The 19,595-nt window shown below is 33.6% G+C and overlaps 1 protein-coding gene across 1 annotated transcript in view; it reads left to right on the top strand.

Annotated features, from left to right (window-relative positions):
* The first annotated feature begins 928 nt into the window (after positions 1–928).
* LOC115981416 (erlin-2-B-like) overlaps positions 929–19,595 on the top strand; it is a 36,113-nt gene continuing 17,446 nt past the window's right edge. Inside the window, exon 1 of the mRNA XM_031103550.1 lies at positions 929–1,156. Within this exon, the coding sequence (XP_030959410.1) occupies positions 929–1,156 (228 nt within the window). The remainder of the gene's footprint in view (positions 1,157–19,595) is intronic.

The following is a 19,595-nucleotide window of genomic DNA, read 5'->3' as shown; positions in this document are numbered from 1 at the left end:
GGGGAAACCAACTACTTAAAGGAAATCTAAGTTTTGGACAGAACCAAGGTATTGTATGGTCCTCGGACTCAAAACCTATGGGGAAACCAACTACTTAAAGAAAATCTAAGTTTTGGACAGAACCAAGGTATTGTATGGTCTTCGGACTCAAACCTATGGGGAAACCAACTACTTAAAGAAAATCTAAGTTTTAGACAGAACCAAGGTATTGTATGGTCCTCGGACTCAAACCTATGGGGAAACCAACTATTTAAAGAAAATCTAAGTTTTGGACAGAACCAAAGTATTGCATGGTCTTCGGACTCAAACCTATGGGAAGATTATCCATTAGAAAATGGATTAAGTCCTAGATAGAATGGAAGTCCCGACCTATCCTAGGATCCCCCGCTCTAGGGGAACTAACGCAAACGAGTGTTTAGGTCCGGTACAGTCATACCTCGGTCCTCGGACCAGATGCCAAAAATGGTTAAGGCTGAATGTTGTCAGGAACGTGGCCAAGCACCCTACTCCTCGGCGACCCTCTCGGATAGTTCATTTTGGGTTACCCATCCTCGGATGATCGTCTCATGCACAATACAGAGCATTCAGCTGTTGTCCCGGTTAGTTTTATACGCCTAACCTTTTTCAGGTCGGCATTATTACGCCTGTTAGTCTCAATAAGTTCAAAATAATAGCTTTTTGTTAACAGGGGTTTCGGCCCTAAGTATTGTTCAGAAAAAAAAAAAAAAAAAATAGCACATCCATTCACAATATAACTATTGCAAAAAAGAAGGAATACTTAGAATAAAATAAAGCCATCTTTTATTAATACAAAGAAATAGTACAGCATACGATGAAGGGCTTAAGCAAGCCTATACCGGAAGCTAACTACAAAAGCAAAAAGGAAAAAGATACAAGGGAACGATAAATCCTTCAAAATTCTGCTCTTATGGCGACTAAGCGTGTCAGGATGACCCCATTGATGGAAGGGGAGAAGAGGCAGAAGAAAAAGCAGAAGCACCCGGATGCCCCAAATGATGGAAGAGAAGAAGAAGCGGAGGCAAAAGGAGGCACCAGAGAAGGAGGAGAGGAGGAAGCGGGGATGCCTAGTCCTTGTGCCAGCTCTGACTCCCCTCAGGCCAGTGCCATGTTAGTAGCGCTTGAGAGAGAGCGGATGGTACAGACGATGAGCAACCCCAGTGCTATCGCACCAAAAATCTGATGCGACCAGCACCTACTTCGGATTTTGGCTAAAGGAAGAAGAGGCTTCTTTCCCGCCTTATCAAGGGGGAGAAATGTTTTGAGTCTCTGTCTCCCTTGCCCTGACCGGGCCATCTTGAGTCTCGGAGAGACCCAGTGCTTCTGGAGAGGGTGTGGTCCCTTCACCCCCATCTTCACCCCAACCATATCACTCCCTAAGGCTTAATCCCACTTGCAGTGAGGACTTTGAGCACAGCAGGTGGTTTAGGAATTTGAAAAGATTGGGGGATCTGTGCGTAAAGGAAATGGCCTCCTACCTTACTTCTTATATGGAAGGCAAGTCCGGTGGCATTTAATCTATACAGATTTCCAAGAAAAGCTACAAACGAGATAATTCCCACTCAACTCCCAATGTCATCTACAAACAGTTGGATTGGCGTTGCCTCGTAAAGGGAACTTATTAAAGATGCGCCTCGTGTACTGAAACGGCAAAAGCACGACATGAGTAAAACTCAAGGAATGTCTCATAACCAGGAGCATTTCCCAGGCAAATGAAGAGACACCGACATTAATGAAGGACAAAGCTTGGCAAGCCGTGACATAGGCCCGATGTCACCAAAACCCTCCTCTCCGTCCGAGGGGTCGGATAGTAGGATTTTGAGGGGCTATTGTGGGGCCAGAGAACTTGTGAACCCGGCCCACTTTGCTTTAGGGCCCAAGGCCTGAGCCGATGAGAGATATAGCCGAGGACATACAATGAAAGTCCAAATGGCCTAGAGATATAGCCGAGGATGATTCTGTCCTCGGCATCCCAACGCGCTCCTGAAAGAAATGACAAGTACGGTATAGGAACAGTTTAAGGAAAAACTGAACACTTCCACATTGATGGAGAAAGGACCCCTAGACAATATGGCAACAAAGGACAAAAGAAAGGTTGCCATTACTGCAATTAAATACTCTGTGCCAGACAGAGCAATGTTTTTCAGCTTTTACAACCACCCCCAACCACTTTGGGTATAGGCTGATGGGACAAGTATCAGCCCTAGAAAGCTAAACCTACACGTGGACGTTGGAGGAAGGGTAAATGCTAATATAAAAAGAGAAGTAAGCAATCCAGAAAAGGGACTGGGAAAAAAGGCCAAGAACGAGAGCCTCCCAGGCCATGCCGAGGAGAAAGACTTCTTAAGCAAACATGGTCCGCCATGAGTACCACGACTAACCTCCGTCTAGTGACCAAGGTCTAGCCTTTCAGCCCACGCTCTACAAATTATATTGTTTGTGCTCTTAACGTACGAACCCAATACCATTTTGGGGTTGTTACAAATTGAGTCCTTACAGAGCGAAATTACACATAATATTGATAATTTTCCTAACTTACCCTTTAGTTTATTTGAAGAGAAATGCTATGTCTAAAACGTTTTTAAAACACTTTTACAACAAATAATAAGTAACAGGTTGTTATGGGTTATAATTGGTGGGCGGAAAAGAATTTTCAACGATAGATTTAAAGCTTGTTTGGCATCAGTTTCAGCTTTTAGCTATTAGTTTTTATGTACAACTTTTTAAAACCTCATTTTTTTCCACATTTTTCTCACATTTTCAAATTTTTTTAGGGTGCAAGTTTATTTTAGCACACTTTTAGTAAAAAGCTAAATAAGCTGTTTCTAAATAGGCACTTAAATTTGAATCAATAACAACTTAATTCGTTGTGTACGAAAGCACTTCTGTTATTCTCTTATTTGAAAGTTTAATAGTATCTCTTGTTGACTACCTTTATAATTTGAATTCAAGTTATGAAAAAAAAATTCTAAAAAACTCAAATCCTATCCGCTTTGTTTGTCTATCATTCTATTTTTTTTATGCCCAAAAACACTTGTCCATTTCAACTTTTATTTAAATTGCAATCCATGTTAGGTCTCTCTTTTATTTAAAATAAAAATCTTAACTGCGAAATGGACAAAATGAAACACACACATACATATATCTCTTTACCTATTGATTGACTAATGGTTTACTGTGTATCCAATATACGTAACCACTTTCTCAGTGAAAAGGCTTGTGGAGTCTATTATATGGAGTAATTATTAAGTAATGTCGGAGTACAATAATTTGATGCCCATTCTTCTCACGATAAAGCTAGTCATTAAATTCTCACACACATATATATGCACAAAGTATAAAATAATTCTAGTGTTTGGAAATTCTAAGCATGAGCAACAAAATAAAAAAGTAGTAGCATATTTTAGCATTATTTTACACAGGACACTAAAATATTAAACAATGCTACAAAATTCAAGTGCAAATAAAAATAAGTAAGCAAATTATAATGGAAGATGCCTTTGGTGAATATTTTAAAGAAGAGTGAGAGAGTTTACGACTTTACGTACAGGTAAAGGAAGTCTGTCAATCCTCGTGGCGAGCTTACGAGCGAAAGTGTCTTTGATATTCTCCACTTGCTTTAGGAGAAACGAAGGGAACGACAACTAGGCGAAACACACTGTCCCACCACTGCGTTTCTTCATCGGCATTGTAATTGTTAACTCCAACGCACTTTGTTCTCTTCTCTATCTGCAAATAAAAAATATGCGGTGGAGTGCATTTTAAAAATGAAAAAAAAAAAAAAATATATATATATATATATATATATCATTTATCAAATTGTAGTGTGAGGTGTTGGGCCAGGCAAAGTGGCCCAGAAGCATTGAGAGGCCTTTTAAAGAAGATCTATGTGTCCAAGTTTTTTTTTTTTTAAATTTTTTTTAATTTTTTTTTTTTTTTATAAAATCTCTTTACCTATTGATTGACTAATTGTTTACCATGTATTTAATACATGTTATCACTTTCTCGGTGAAAAAGCTTGTAGGGTCCATTTCATGCAAGACAATGATTATATGGAGTAATTATTAAATATTATCGGAGTACAGTGATGTAATGCTTACTCATCTTACATTAAATGTGATTTTTACTAATTAAATTTATAGTAAATTTTTTTTTTTTAGAAAAAGAAAATAGGGGGATTTATGGTTATATTACACCCCCAGGTCATAGCACGATGGTAAGAAGCATGATAATCAACCAACAGACTCCTGCAGGCAGCAGAACTCGAACCTAAGTGTGTTGCACGAAGCGTCCAAGCCTTACCCACTCAGCCAAGTTCCCGTTGGCAAATTTATAGTAGAATTTACTATGAATATGAGAGGAGAGAGAGTACCACATCACCATATTCTAGGAGTATTTAATAACTTTCAATTAAATGTATTGGGTACGTATTATCATTTTTTTATGGTTGCTAACTGTGGGAGTTAGAATACACATTGTAATTTTTGTAATAACTTTGATATTATGCTAATGATAATGCTAAAGGTGTAAATTTTTCCACAAATTGTTAATGTGGTAACTTGTAATTAGAATAATATTACTTTCACGTGTATTCACCACTAACACTACTTTTATTATACACTATATTCACAATAAATCATATCAACAATTATTAAATAAATTAATTAGAAAATGTAAAAACATATATGTTTGTAGATTTTTTTATCATATTTTTTTTTTTTTTTTTAGATGGGTAGATAGTGTGAAGGAAGAGGAGGTGGGAGTGGGGGTTCGAATCATAAGAGCATCACAAAAGAATACACTACCACTAGAATATCATTTGAATCCCAACATGTTAGTTGTGTTGAGGATTTCATTTACAAGCATTAATTTTTTTTATACAAATTACAATTTGTCATGTTGGTAAGTTGCAACAATAACACCAGTTACACCGTCACTTTTATACTTTAAGCCAAAACCCCCATCTGCCGAGTTGTTGACAGACTCGTTAATGCTGCCAACAATCAAAACACAAGCATTACTGACCTGAGAATTCAACCATGCTTTATGTTCTCATGTATGATCGGTAAATATATTTTTTTTCTACAATGTAGATCATTTATTAGACTAAGAATCTCCCATATGATAGACAATTGAGTAGAAAATGAATAAACTTACGGTTGATACAACATATAGACAAATGTTCTTGTAGTACAAATACAATAGATGCTAAAGTACAAGAGAATAATAATAATGGCTATTCAGTAAATAATAATAATAATAATGACTATTTATTCTCTTTTGACTATTTATAATACTTATTTGTTTACTTTAATACTTGTTGATTACAAGAGTTAGTCTGTCATGCACAACTACCCCTTTACTATATATAAATGGGTCAAATACTTATTTACTCTAGAAAAATAAGGGTATCATTTTAAATTGATATTATTTACCATCAAATATACCAAATTTGCAATAATAAGAAAGAAATTGCTCTAAAAAAAAAAAATTGTAAGAAAGAAATTATATAATCTTGTGTTATTTTTTATTTCCCCAAATAATTGAGTTTTTTCCCCCTCAAAGGAATGATAATGTGTCAGATTTGGGACAAAATCAAGCTAAGATCCCAAATCCTTTAACTATTTTACATACCTATCCCTATTAAATTCTATGAGTTACATCATAAACTCATCCCATCTATATCTATATCTATATATTTCTAAAAGTTGAAGCGTAGTATTTATTATTGCTATGTTCCTATTGAGCCACTTTAGCATCTACATCATCCATCCATTTCTAACATTCTCTCTCATCTTCTTTTTTAACTTTTTTTTTCTCTCTTATTAATTTTCCACCTTAATGTTATACTTTCTCTAACTTTCCTGTCTCTTTTATCTATTCATCTCCCCACTACTATCTATTTTAATATCACTTTTCCTCAATCTCTTTCTCTTCCTTTATTTTTTGCTTTTCTTATTCCCCCTCTTACTATAAATTTACAATTCTCAATTTCATTCTATACATAGTTTTCCCACACACATAAGGTTTTCTCTCTCTCTCTCTCTCTCAATTTTTTTTTTCATTTTTTGGTGGATTTTTTTATTATGTTTCTTGCATCTCTACTCTAAGTTGATAAGTTTTCGTATTATTTGAAACTGTTTTTAAGTTGTTATCTTTTTTCTTCTCTTTGCTTTCATAGATATTATCCTATTGCATTATATATAAAGATAGTATATAAGAATATAATGTTATTTTATTATATAACATAACATGACTTTGATAATTTGGTATTTATAATGATATTTTTTATTTTTGCTTTTTTTCTTCTAATATTAGTTTCTATAAATTTCTTATTATTCTCTCACATTCTCTCTTGAAACATAGTTATTTTCTCTCTCTCTCTCTCTCTCTCTTCATTTTTTTATTCTTTCTTACAACTCTTCTTTATATCAATAAAATATTGTAATTTTTAAAACTCTATTTTGGGTTCATACATTTTGGTGTTGTATTTTTTAGTTTCCCATTACAAGTAGCATATTTTTCTCACTTATGGTTTTAGTTTGATTTTTGTTTGAGTTAATACTTGATTATTTTGAAAGTAAGGATTTGAATTTATATCAAAACAAAATCTTGGCTATGCTAATAACAGATTAGCATTCAGTCCACTTCATCAACTCAATCTAAATTGGTCTACTTCAATCTACTTTGGTCAATTGTGGTCCATTTCGGTCTACTTCAGTCCACCTCAGTTCAGTTAGGTCCATTCAGTCTACTTCGGTCAATTCAGGACCGTAGTGTACCGAGAATGACCAAATTGGGCCAAATGGACAGAATGAGCCAAAAGGGGATTGAATATGACTGAATAAGACCAAAGTGGATAGAATGGACCGAATAAGACCAAAGAGGACCGAATTGAACACATAATGGACTAAATAGGACCCAATAAGACCAAATAGACCAAATAAGACCGTAGTGGATCGAGAATGACCAAAGTGAGCCAAATAAGACCAAATAGACCGAAGTGGACTAAATTCAACATAATGGACCAAAGTGGACTAAATAGGAACAAATAAGACCAAATGGACTGATGTGTACCGAACAAGACCAAATAAACCTAATAAGACCTAGTGGACTGCAAGAGCCCAAATAAGACCAAATGGACTGATGTGGACCGAATAAGATCAAATAAACCTAATAAGACCTAGTGGACAGAAAGAGCCCAAATAAGACCAAATGGACTAAAGTGGACCATATTGAATATAATGGACCAAATATGACCAAGTGGACTGAATGGGACTGAATCAGACCAAATGGACCGAAGTGGACCTAATAAGACCAAATGGACCGAATAGAAATGTAGTTGACTGAGAATGACCAAATTGAACGGAATGGATCGAAGTGGTCCGAATAAGACTAAATGGACCGAAGTAGACTGAATTGTACATAATGAATTAAATAGGACCAAAGTGGACTGAATAGGACCAAATAAAACCTAATGGACCGAAATGGACAGAATATGAACAAATGGACCAAAGTGGACCAAATAGGACCGAATTGAACATATTCAAAGTGGACTGAATAGGATAGAATAAGACCAAATGGACCGACTAGGACTGTAGTGGACCGAGAATGACCATTCGATCTACTTTGGTCAATTTGGTCCATTCGATGCAATTTGGTCCATACGGTCTATTCAGTCCACTTAGATCTATTCGATCCAATTTGGTCCATATGGTCCACCTAGGTCTATTTTATCCAATTTGGCCTATATGGTCCAGTTAGGTCTATTCAGTCTCATTTGGTCCACACAGTCTACTTAGGTTTATTCAATCCAATTTGGTCCATTCAGTCCATTTAGGTCTATTCGGTCCAATTTGGCCCATTCGGTCAATTTCAGATCACTTCAGTCCAATTTAGTGTACCTACTTAAGCATGGAAAAATACAAATTTAGGTTGAGAGTACTATTAATTATTTAAGTAATATCAATTGTAATTATATAATAAGTTTTGGTTATCATAATAATCTCCTTAATAGAATGAGAATTTGAATAATAACTTTGAAACTTAAAAATTTAATTATACCAAAAGAAATTTGAAAAATATAATGCATAATAACAATAGTTAGACCTATCCAAAAAAAAAATAATAATAACAATAGTTAGAAGAATATGGACCATTTCATAAAAGAATAATATCAATCAAAAACATTAAAAATGATAAACTTATATATTTGTAAAAATAGAGTAATGGAAATTACATTTTCAAATTGTTTAATTTTTAGGAAAAACAAATTATCTACAATAAAATTTAGAGAATAAATTATACATATTTTGTATAAGTTTGTTATAAGTTTTGATTATCATAATAATCTCTTTTAGGAAAACAAAGAATGTGAATAATTTATTTAAATAAAAATCACACACACACACATGTTTATTTATTTAGTCAGCAAAGCTTGGGTTTGGTTCTATTATCATAATAATTTATTTTGTATTAAAGATACTTTCTCTTTTGATTATGTTAGCTATCTTTTTTCACAGTTTTTGGATTTAGACTACATTATTGTTGGTGAATGAAAAATAGTTATTCCACGTGTTGCTCATTGGAGCAGCGAAGATTGGTGAGATTTCCTTCATTCATTTATGGTTCCATCAAGTGCTTATCTATCTATTTAATGACTAATGGCAGACATTTGAACTAGTCTATTATGAAGCTTTCAATTGCATGTGAAAGTTAAGGTGCCAATTTAACATTTCATTTATTTTACACAAATTATGATCTAGAAGAATGGGGAGTTTTGTTGCCAATTTGTAGTCCCTGTGACTGGTGTTTTGGTTTCTTTATTGTTAGGACATATATGTTTCACTTGTTAAGAACATATGTCATGATTTTATGTAATTGGCTTATCCTTTGACAAAATGCACTTTACTTGTAATTGGGTAGATTTAGGATGTTTTAAATACTTCAAGAAACCTTGTTTCAAGATCAAGTATTGAAACTTTCAAGTCTGTTCAAGAAAACAAGTTTAGAGTGCAAAATCATTAAAGCTCGACAGCTGCATCTATCGAGCTTAAGGAAGCTGTTCTTCATTCGGTGTGCTTGACACCTGCTCGACACTTGCTATCTGTCGAGGTTTAAGATTTTCATAATTTCAATATGATTTTCTTGGGATCCATGAATGTGTTTTTGGGCTTTCTTTTCTCCTAACCCTAGACATATAAAAGGATCAGTTTAAGGGCCGTCAAAGTGTTCACAAGTTGCACAAGCTTTGAGCAAACTCTGTTCAAGCAAATTGTGACCGGAGACGAAGTTCTTGCCCTAGTTCATCTCTTTCTCTTGAAGAAGTTGCTGTGTATGTGCACCGTAGGGTTTTGTGACCAAGCATCTTCTTGATCTTTATCGTTTGGATGAACTGAAGAACTTTGCAACCAATAACCTTCTTAGTTGGTGATAGAAGTCGCATACTAGGATCCGCGCAATTGGTTAGTCATGTACTAGGAGTCGTGCAACAGAAAGGGGAACTGTCACTACAGAACAAGTCCAATTGGGTATTGGGGTAAGGGTTCAACTGTAGGTTGGTAAGGTAATGAGATTCCTTTACTTGTAACCGCTTGTTATGATAATAGTGGAGTTTCGGGAGTGGTGACCTAAAAATCACTCGGTGGGGTTTTTGCGGTTAGATTTTCCCCATTCGTAAACAAATCACCGAGTTATTTATTTTTCGCTGCATATTTAGTTTATTGGTGATTTGTTTGTGCTACCACGCGTTTGCATGATAAATTGATTAATTAATAACTTGACTAATTAATCAATTAATTTCTATCACAAGGGGTCATTCAGTTTGTGGCTCCAAATCCACGGACTCCTTCTTTCTTTGGATTCCACTAGCTACAAGCACCCCCGCTTGTGTATTCTTTAAGCTTTAATGGCAGCAACTGTTTTGATCATCAAGGTGTAGAGAATATCTCCTCCTTGAAAACCCTAAGTTTGTGTAAAGGAAAACTCCTCTAGATCTCACAAGAGATTTACACAAACCGCAATATGAGCAACACTAAAACGTGGCTAGGGTTTGCCTTTTATACTTAGGACAAATAAGAAACCCTAAAAACGTTTTAAACACATAGGGCTGAGTTGGACGAATCTGCAGAAAAGCAATCTGCCCGACGTTCGATCGGTCGAGCCTAAGCTTCGATCGATCGAGCCAAGCCGAAAGCCACACTGCTTTTTGCTTTACACTCGATTCCAACTTTACATTGACATACAACTTTGAGCTAGCTTTAAATACTTCTAAACACATTGTTTTGATCATGGTTTGCCAACATTACACATTAGAGTTCTAAAATACATAAAGTCCTAAACTTTAGAACCTAACAAACTCCCCCTTTGGCAATCCGTGACAAAACACAACATATAAGCTCAAAGTTTACAACATGAAAAAGCCCTTTACAAAATAATGCTCATAAACAAAAATTCAATCCTAACTACTATCCATCAGTTGCAAGTGTAGACAGCAGCTCAATTGAATCAACCTGTATATTTCTTGAAACACTAAACAAAATGCATAACCGCATGTGTGGAAATAATACAAGTAAACAATAATATGAAACAGAATATAAAAAACAAAAGTAAATTCTAACTCTCCCCCTAAGTTAGATACATCAAAAAGTTTTTATATTTTCCCCCTAAACAAAACAAACAGGTCATCTATGTCTCCCCCTTTTTGTCACGTATTGACAAAGACTACCTAATCAGAAAGTAGACAGAAAATATACGCAACAGAGTAAGAGAAAATAGAGACAACTCCCCCTATGAAGAGCAACAACTCCCCCTAAGAACCACAAAGGTTAAAAAAAATTTCTCCCCCTATAAAAATAGGAAAAACAAAACAAGTTTTGGGGAAAAATAAAGGGGTTGGGGATAAATAAAAAGACACAAACCAAGTTAAAAAAAAACTAAGTTGAAGATACACATGAAGAAAAAATATTCTCTCCTTCAATAAAATGCAAACATGGCACTATGTGACCCATAAACAGTTGCATGAGTAGAGAAAATATTTGCACATTGATTATCCACCATATCTCTTAAGAAAATAATTTTCTACAATTCACACATAAAAATAGCATATACTAGAAAGTACATAACTCAAAAATTAATCAATCAATTTTTTTGATCAAGTTGAGTACCCAATGTAGCAAAGTGTATGCATGTTATGTGTGAAAACAATGAGAGATATGACTGCAAAACTGCAAGATGGATACAAAAACAATGCAATTCATGTGAATCCTAAACATAAATGATGCATGGAAAAATCAAATTTTTTGAATAACAGAGCAATTTAATGTAGAAACTCCTCAAAGCACAATATTTCATAAATGAAGTGCATGAGTATGAGATTAAAAGTTTTAAAAAAAAACTTGAATTCAACCCAAAATCTTCCAAAAACAAGTTTTTCAACCAATTGTCCTCAAAAACTCAAACATTAAGCACATTTTGCATCAAAATCAAGGAACTTTAATCTTGGATGGCCACAACAAGATCACACACAATATAATGTACCAAGTTTAACAAAGAGTAACTTGTGTAGTGTGTGCAACTAGCAAAAACTTGAGATACATGTGAGGTGATATGTGAATAGCAATCAATCACAAAGTCTACAAAATTCATCACAAAGAATTTAAAAGAGACTATCACCTAAAGAGTTACATCATATAACTCCCACATCTCCTAGATCATAAGCTTGCAATCATGTAAGTTTCTTGTATTTATGCCTCATAATATACATACCAATTTTAAGTTATGTGAGTTTGGCATCAAGCCTAATAGTACACACCAATTTTGATTTTAAGAATTAAGCAATTTAACCCGAGGCTTCACCTTATGTTCTTTTTGTGCATGTGCTACACTTTCTCGAGCACAAAATCTTATGATATGCACTAAGGTGTTCATGATTGGCTAGTGAACAGTGGTGAGATGGTTATTTATGCCTTTCTCTAAAAGTTCAAGTCCAACATTTAAAAACATGTGACTTCAAGATTAAGACATAGTAATCAAAAACCATACACATCTTTCCCACACAACATGCACTACAAATCTTCAACTAGTAGAGTGCAATAAATAAGCTCATCAAAGCTAAACAAGGTACATAAACTTGTTATGTAAAGATAATATGGTCAATCCTTGATTATAAATCCAAGATGTGAGATACAAAACACAAAAATCTTTTTGGTTTTTAAAAAATTTATGACCAAAAACAAAAAACACACATTATGCTAAATGAACAATGCAAATGTAATGCATGACAGTGCTTAACTAAGTTATAGAGGGTACACAAACAAGAAATATCAATTTCTTAATTAACCTTTGAGTACATGTACAAACTAGTACATACTCACATAAAATCAGAAATAGGTTAGCACTTATATAACACATACTATCTAAGTTTCTCCACAATGTCAAGCATGTTCTAAATCAAGAGAGAGATCATAATTCATGTAATCCTCAAGAAAAATAAAACAAGACATAAAAAAAATATTTTTGTCTTTTTGAAATTTTTCAATGTTTTTGGATTTTTTTATTTTAAAAAAATAAAAACAAAACAACCAAAAACAAAATACAAAACATGTGCACAAATAATTGAAAGAATTAAATCAGGGACAAGTCTGCAACACTCACCTTAGAGAATCTTTTCTCACCCATATAGCACGAGTCTTCGGCTTTGTAGGTGAAAATCCATGTGAAGCAGAGTGTATTTGAGGGATTACACCAATCTTCTGAGAAAGACTGAAATCCTGCAAATTCCTTTCACAAGCCAACAAGCTTAAATTTTTCAAAATAATATGAAACAATTTATATGGACTTATGGCAGGAGAAATATCATCACATATCCTAGATTGAAACATAGAATGCTTAAATTTCAATTTATGACAATTAGGACGAATGTGACTGGAGACACCACAAAAGTGACAAACAGGAACAAATTTAGGAACATCAGTATTCCTACCAACAAGTCTAGTCTCAGATTTTGGTTTTTGCCTCAACAAAGAACAATTTGGTCTAATATGACCAACTACACCACAAAGGTGACAGGTAGGCACAAAAACAGATTTATTATGCTCTCTAACAGTAGGTTTAGACTTAGGTTTAGAAACTTCAGCGTCAACATCAGAACTTTTACCTTTGTCTAACCTAGCAAAATAAGTCTTTTCTTTATTATTCCTCTTAAAAGGAGAGATATAAACTTTCTCAGTTTTAGGCTTAAGAGAAACAGAAACACTTCTGTTATCAACAACAGGCTTGGTATTAGTCAAATTTTCAATTTTAACTTTAGATTCAACTAACTCTTGTTCCAAGCTTTTCATCTTCTCATCTTGAGAGGAAATTTGATTTCTCAAAAATTCATTCTTTTTATTAGATTCATCTAATCTAACAATCAATTCCTCTTTTTCAAGATTAGCCAATTTTAACTCTTCCTTGAATTTCTTAGCAATTTTCATAGATTTCAATAATTCCTTACGAAGAGTTTCACAGGCATCAATAAAATCAGCAGAAGCATGAGTAGAAACATGATCAGAAAGACACTTCAAATTATCCATGACAACAGGGGTCAAGGATCAGCTCTTAGATCAAAAGATCAAAAACAAAAGAGCAACCCGTTCTGATACCACTTGACAGTTTTTAGACCCCTTAAAGAAATGAATTAACCCTAGATAATTAGTCAAGTTGTTACTTAGTCAAATTAACAAGTCTAGGTTAATACAAATATATCATATCATGCATAGCAGCGGAAAATAAATATGACAATGATATGATCACCCAGGAAACCAAACCGGTAAAAACCTGGGGAGGATTTGACCTAGCTATCCTCAAGGTAAACTTGAATCCACTATCAGAAAGAATCGAAGTTCATACAAAAGGACTTACAAGCACCCCCGCTCGACTTCCTAATGCTACCAACCAGTAGAACTTACTGACACGACCACGTGCAAACTCCGAATCCACAGACTCTTTCTTTCTTTGGATTCCCACCAGCTACAAGCACCCCTGCTTGTGTATTCTTTAAGCTTTAATGGCAGCAACTGTTTTGATCATCAAGGTGTAGAGAATATCTCCTCCTTGAAAACCCTAAGTTTGTGTAAAGGAAAGCTCCTCTAGATCTCACAAGAGATTTACACAAACCGCAATATGAGCAACACTAAAACGTGGCTAGGGTTTGCCTTTTATACTTAGGACAAGTAAGAAACCCTAAAAACGTTTTAAACACATAGGGCTGAGTTGGACGAATCTGCAGAAAAGCAATCTGCCCAACGTTCAATCGGTCGAGCCTAAGCTTCGATCGATCGAGCCAGGCCGAAAGCCACACTGCTTTTTGCTTTACACTCGATTCCAACTTTACATTGACATACAACTTTGAGCTAGTTTTAAACACTTCTAAACACATTGTTTTGATCATGGTTTGCCAAAATTACACATTAGAGTTCTAAAATACATAAAGTCCTAAACTTTAGAACCTAACAAAGAACATATGTCATGATTTTATGTAACTGGCTTATCCTTTGACAAAACACACTTTACTTGTAATTAGGTAGATTTAGGATATTTTAAATACTTCAAGAAACCTTGTTTCAAGATCAAGTATTGAAACTTTCAAGTCTGTTCAAGAAAACAACTTCAGAGTACAAAATCATTAAAGCTTGACAGCTGCATCTATCGAGCTTAAGGAAGCTGTTCTTCATTCGGTGTGCTCGACACCTGTTTAACACCTGCTCGACACCTGTTATCTGTCAAGGTTTAAGATTTTGAAATTTTCAATATGATTTTCTTAGGATTCGTGAATGTGCCTTTGGACTTTCTTTTCTCCTAACCCTAGACATATAAAATGATCAGTTTAAGGGCCGTCAAAGTGTTCACAAGTTGCACAAGTTTTGAGAAAACTCTGTTCAAGCAAATTGTGACCGGAGACGAAATTCTTGCCCTAGTTCATCTCTTTCTCTTGAAGAAGTTGCTGTGTATGTGCACCGTAGGGTTTTGTGACCAAGCATCTTCTTGATCTTCATCGTTTGGATGAACTGAAGAACTTTGCAACCAATAACCTTCTTAATTGGTGATAGAAGTCACGTACTGGGATCCGCGCAATTGGTTAGTCACGTACTGGGAGTCGTGCATCAGAAAGGGGAACTGTCACTACAGAAAAAGTCCAATTGGGTATTGGGGTAATGGTTCAACTGTAGGTTGGTAAGGTACTGAGATTCCTTTAATTGTAACCGCTTGTTGTGATAATAGTGGAGTTTCGGGAGTGGTGACCTGAAAATCACCCGGTGGGGTTTTTGCCGTTAGATTTTCCCCATTCGTAAACAAATCACCGAGTTATTTATTTTCCGCTGCATATTTAGTTTATTGGTGATTTGTTTGTGCTACCACGCGTTTGCATGATAAATTGATTAATTAATAACTTGACTAATTAATCAATTAATTTCTATCACAAGGGGTCATTCAGTTTGTGGCCTATCACTTATGAATAAGAAAATCATCTCTGTATTGCCAGAAACAAAAATATACTACTGTATTTACCTAAAAATTAAAACCCAATTCTAATTCTTTGTTCTATTTTGTGACGTTTGTCTACCTATGGCAAGGTCCAAGATCTCTCCCACTCATTGGCTGTTTGTAACTCATATTTCTTTTGCACCATCTTAAAAGTTTATAGCCTTAAATCATTCTCTCCACAATTAAAGCCCCAAACGAACTATTTGCTCTTTTCTAATTTGGGTGGTTTGGAGGCATGGCATTGGCGAGTGGAACCAAACAATTGAAGCCTACACGTCCTACCAAATCCTTGCTAATTCTTTTTTTTTTCCCCCTCTTTTTCTTAAGTTACTTTTTTACTATAATTTTCTCTCTCATGTCATACCCACTATATATATATATATATATATATATATATATATATATATATATATATATATATCAATGAAAATGAAAAGGCCCTTTTATCTTACTTTCTTAATATTGATTTCCCATACATAGAGCTAAATTCTTCTAAGAAAAACTAACCATGTTTTGTGTTATTTCTATATTGCTTAGCGTGGGGGCAAGTTTTTCTAATTCCCATTATTAGTCCAAAATTTTACGGAGACTTTGTGGTTGAATGAGTTTTCAAGGTTCAAATTTTAATAGGCTGGTGGTTTTTTTTTTTTTTTTTTTGTGTTTTATATTAAGTTCTGACCAAAAAAAAAAAAAAAACTCCCAATTTTAACGGTTTGGTTTCAGGAAAAATGAACGCATTGCATTTATGCTTCCATCTAGCACAAGCGTCATATTCTGCTAATCATAAACCTAGGTGGATTTTGTTCCATCTTCTCTTTGGTGCAAGAATTGGTAGGATTAGTAAAATACTAATGTTTTGGCACATCATATAAACTTCCTTTTTTTTTTTTTTTTTTTTTTGCTTTTTGACATAAATATTGATATTAGGGAAAAAAAAAAAAAAAAAGGTGACGCAAAATCAAAAAATTTTCCTTCTTTGTTCATAAACGTTCCACAATTCTTTTGTTCACAATTATATTTGTTTACCCAGTATGATATCATTCTATCATTTTGATTTTTTGTCATTTTTTTTATAGAAACAATCACACATACAAGCAAAGGAGAGGGAATGAGTCTAACACAAAAGCATACCAAAACACACTCTCTAAAGCAAGGTGGAACAATTATCTTTTTATATTTATTTTGAATCAAACACACACACTCACACATGAAGGATTGTGCCTTTGTGTTTGATTCTCTTCTTAATCTATCTCAAATCATAAATAAATTTTAATTTTTGTGATTCTTAAAAAAAAAATTCATAATAATATGAGGAACCTATATAATATCATTTGAGTTTGGGATAAGTCTAACACAATCTCTCTTGGCTCTATCTCTCTACATCACCAACACCAAGTGAGCCTCTCATATAATGTAACTGATTATCTAATGTCACGGGTATATTAAACAATTCTAATTGAAAACTTAACCAAAATTATTTTTTGGAATTGCGAAAAATGTGTATTTTATGTTATTACTTTAAAATATGTGAAACATTCTACATAACCTTCTCATATAATAACTTACAACACTATCCGCGCATTGCGTGGTTCCCCGGCTAGTTAATATTTAAAAATGCCAAACCTAAACCTGCCGATCTATATCTTATAATGTGTTTGTTCAAAGTGTCTATCGATCAAATCTTTTTATTGGAATTGGAGGGGCTCAGATTGAGTAAGCCCATAGTTGGGGCTTAGGCCTTTTTTCCTACCTTTGGGCTCCTGGACTATATAATCAAGAAGGACACTCTAGGGAGTAGGCATACCAAAAACCTTGAATTCAAGGCATAATTTACGTTAAAAAAAAAAAAAAAAAGACTCTTTATTTAAAAAAAGCCAGTCATTCCCTTCAGCCAAATTACACAGTCCTCCCCCTAAAAAACCGATGGGTTACTTTGAAGATTACCCCCACATAAAATTTCCCTAATTTTAGTCATTTTACCATTTGAGAGCATCTTCGGCCAGCCCTAGGTACATTGAGGAATTTTACTTTGTTTTGTAAAGTACACTATAAAGTTAGGTCAAGGGGATCCTATTCGTTTAACCCAGGCTGTCTCTTTTTGTGGCTTTATTTGTTATTCCTACTTCCACCTATAGGACTAAAGTAATGAGTAAGCATCGGGTTCGGTGTCTAGTTACACGTGTTCTGAATGGATCCAATGCAATTGGACACTAAACTTAAGTCAAGTCCTAAAGTAATTGTAGAGCTCTATTATTTTCCTTCCTCTAATATAATTTTAACCCAAGAAAAAAAAGCTAAATGGAATAAAATAATTGCTTCTTTTATTTGTAAGGTGATGATCAAGACTCTTAACAACTTCCTAAATAACTTTAACAGCTATTTGTTTGTCCCATGTTGTCTACTTTCTCTTCAACTTATTAAGTACTCTTCTTTTCTTCATCATTTTCCACTTCTCATCTCAAATGATTCGTTTTTGCTTTTTTTCTTCTTCTTTTTTTCCCCCTGGGAGGGTGCAGAGACAGCTACGTTGATTTAAAAAAAAAAAAAAAAAAAAAAGAATCGAAATATATGAATCTAAAATTTTATAATCTTACATGACTTATTTATTTCTCTTTGTTTTTAAAAATATTTTATGAATTTTTTTATTTAAGTTTGTGGTATGTTTTTGTGTTAAAACTGCATCTCTCTCTTTGTATATATATAAATTATGACTATAAATCACTTGTTAAACCCAAAAAAAGAAAGAAAAGAAAACTATGACTATTCAGCAAGAAAGAAAAAGAAAAACAATGACTTGTATCCGGGCCTATTTGATTCGATATCACCAAACACATATGACACATAGTTCCTCCCTTTCTTTACAAGTATGAGGAAGGAACTATCCAAATTTCAATGTAATGTATAGGCTGAATCCCAAAAGAAATTGTACCTCGGACCTACCAAATATGGAAGAATTGGTATAAGCCATATGGGGCCATTGCACTGTTAAAAAAAGATAAGAAAAATGGGTCCTTACTTTTTGTGTACATGCTGAGTCCTACGTGCTACGATAATGTATAATGTGAACATTGGATTTTGACAAAGAGAATCGCATGCACTTATACAAATTTGATTTTAGGTGCCAATGACTATAATTCTACTAAAAATATTTTTATTGGATATAAATTTTAATAAATTCATAATTGGATAACATTTACTCTTATATTAATCATGGTTGCAAGATTTCTAGAAGATCAAAAATCAATAACTATGTTATCAATCAAATATTTAAATTTCAAATTTTTGTAGTTTAAATTTATGCATAATTAATAATTTTATTGATCAAATAGTAAATAACATCTAATTGGCATGAAATTTGATGTGTGTTAAGAATATATATACAATCCAAATGTTAGATTTTTAAAATATATAGTCATATTAATATTTTTAGTGGGGGTTGTAGTCTACAACTAAGTTTGTATTATAATATTATATGTTGCACTTACACTAGGGTTATGGGAGCGCGATCGCGTGCTTTGTCATTTGAATTATTCTTTAAAAACATTTATAGACAAAGTTTGGATACAAATTTGATTATAGCCAATAACTATAATTCTACTTAAAATATTTTTATTAGATATGAATTTTGACAAATTCATAATTAGATAACATTTTCTTCTTATATTAATCATGGTTGCAAAATTTTTAAAAGATCAAAGATTAACAACTATGTTATCAATCAAATGTTTAAATTTCAAATTTTTGTAATCTAAATTTATGCTTAAAAAATAAGTTTATGGATTGAATAGTAAATAACATCTAATTGGCATGAAATTTGACATGTGTTAAGAATATATATACTATTCAAATGTTAGATTTTTAAAATATATAGTCATGTTAATATTTTTAGTGGGGGTTGTAGTCACTAGTTACAACTAAGTTTGTATCTAAACTTTGTTTAAAATTATTTTCTTATTTATTTGTATACAATTTTTTAAAACCTCATTTTCTCTTAGTTATAATTATATTCTTACCCATTTTTAATAAATTAAACAAGTTAACAAAAAAAAAAA

This window comes from Quercus lobata, chromosome 3 (assembly GCF_001633185.2).
Source record: "Quercus lobata isolate SW786 chromosome 3, ValleyOak3.0 Primary Assembly, whole genome shotgun sequence".
Classification (NCBI taxonomy): Eukaryota; Viridiplantae; Streptophyta; class Magnoliopsida; order Fagales; family Fagaceae; genus Quercus; species Quercus lobata.
The sequence above is the reverse complement of the archived record's forward strand: the minus strand, read 5'-3'. Positions and strand labels throughout refer to the sequence as shown.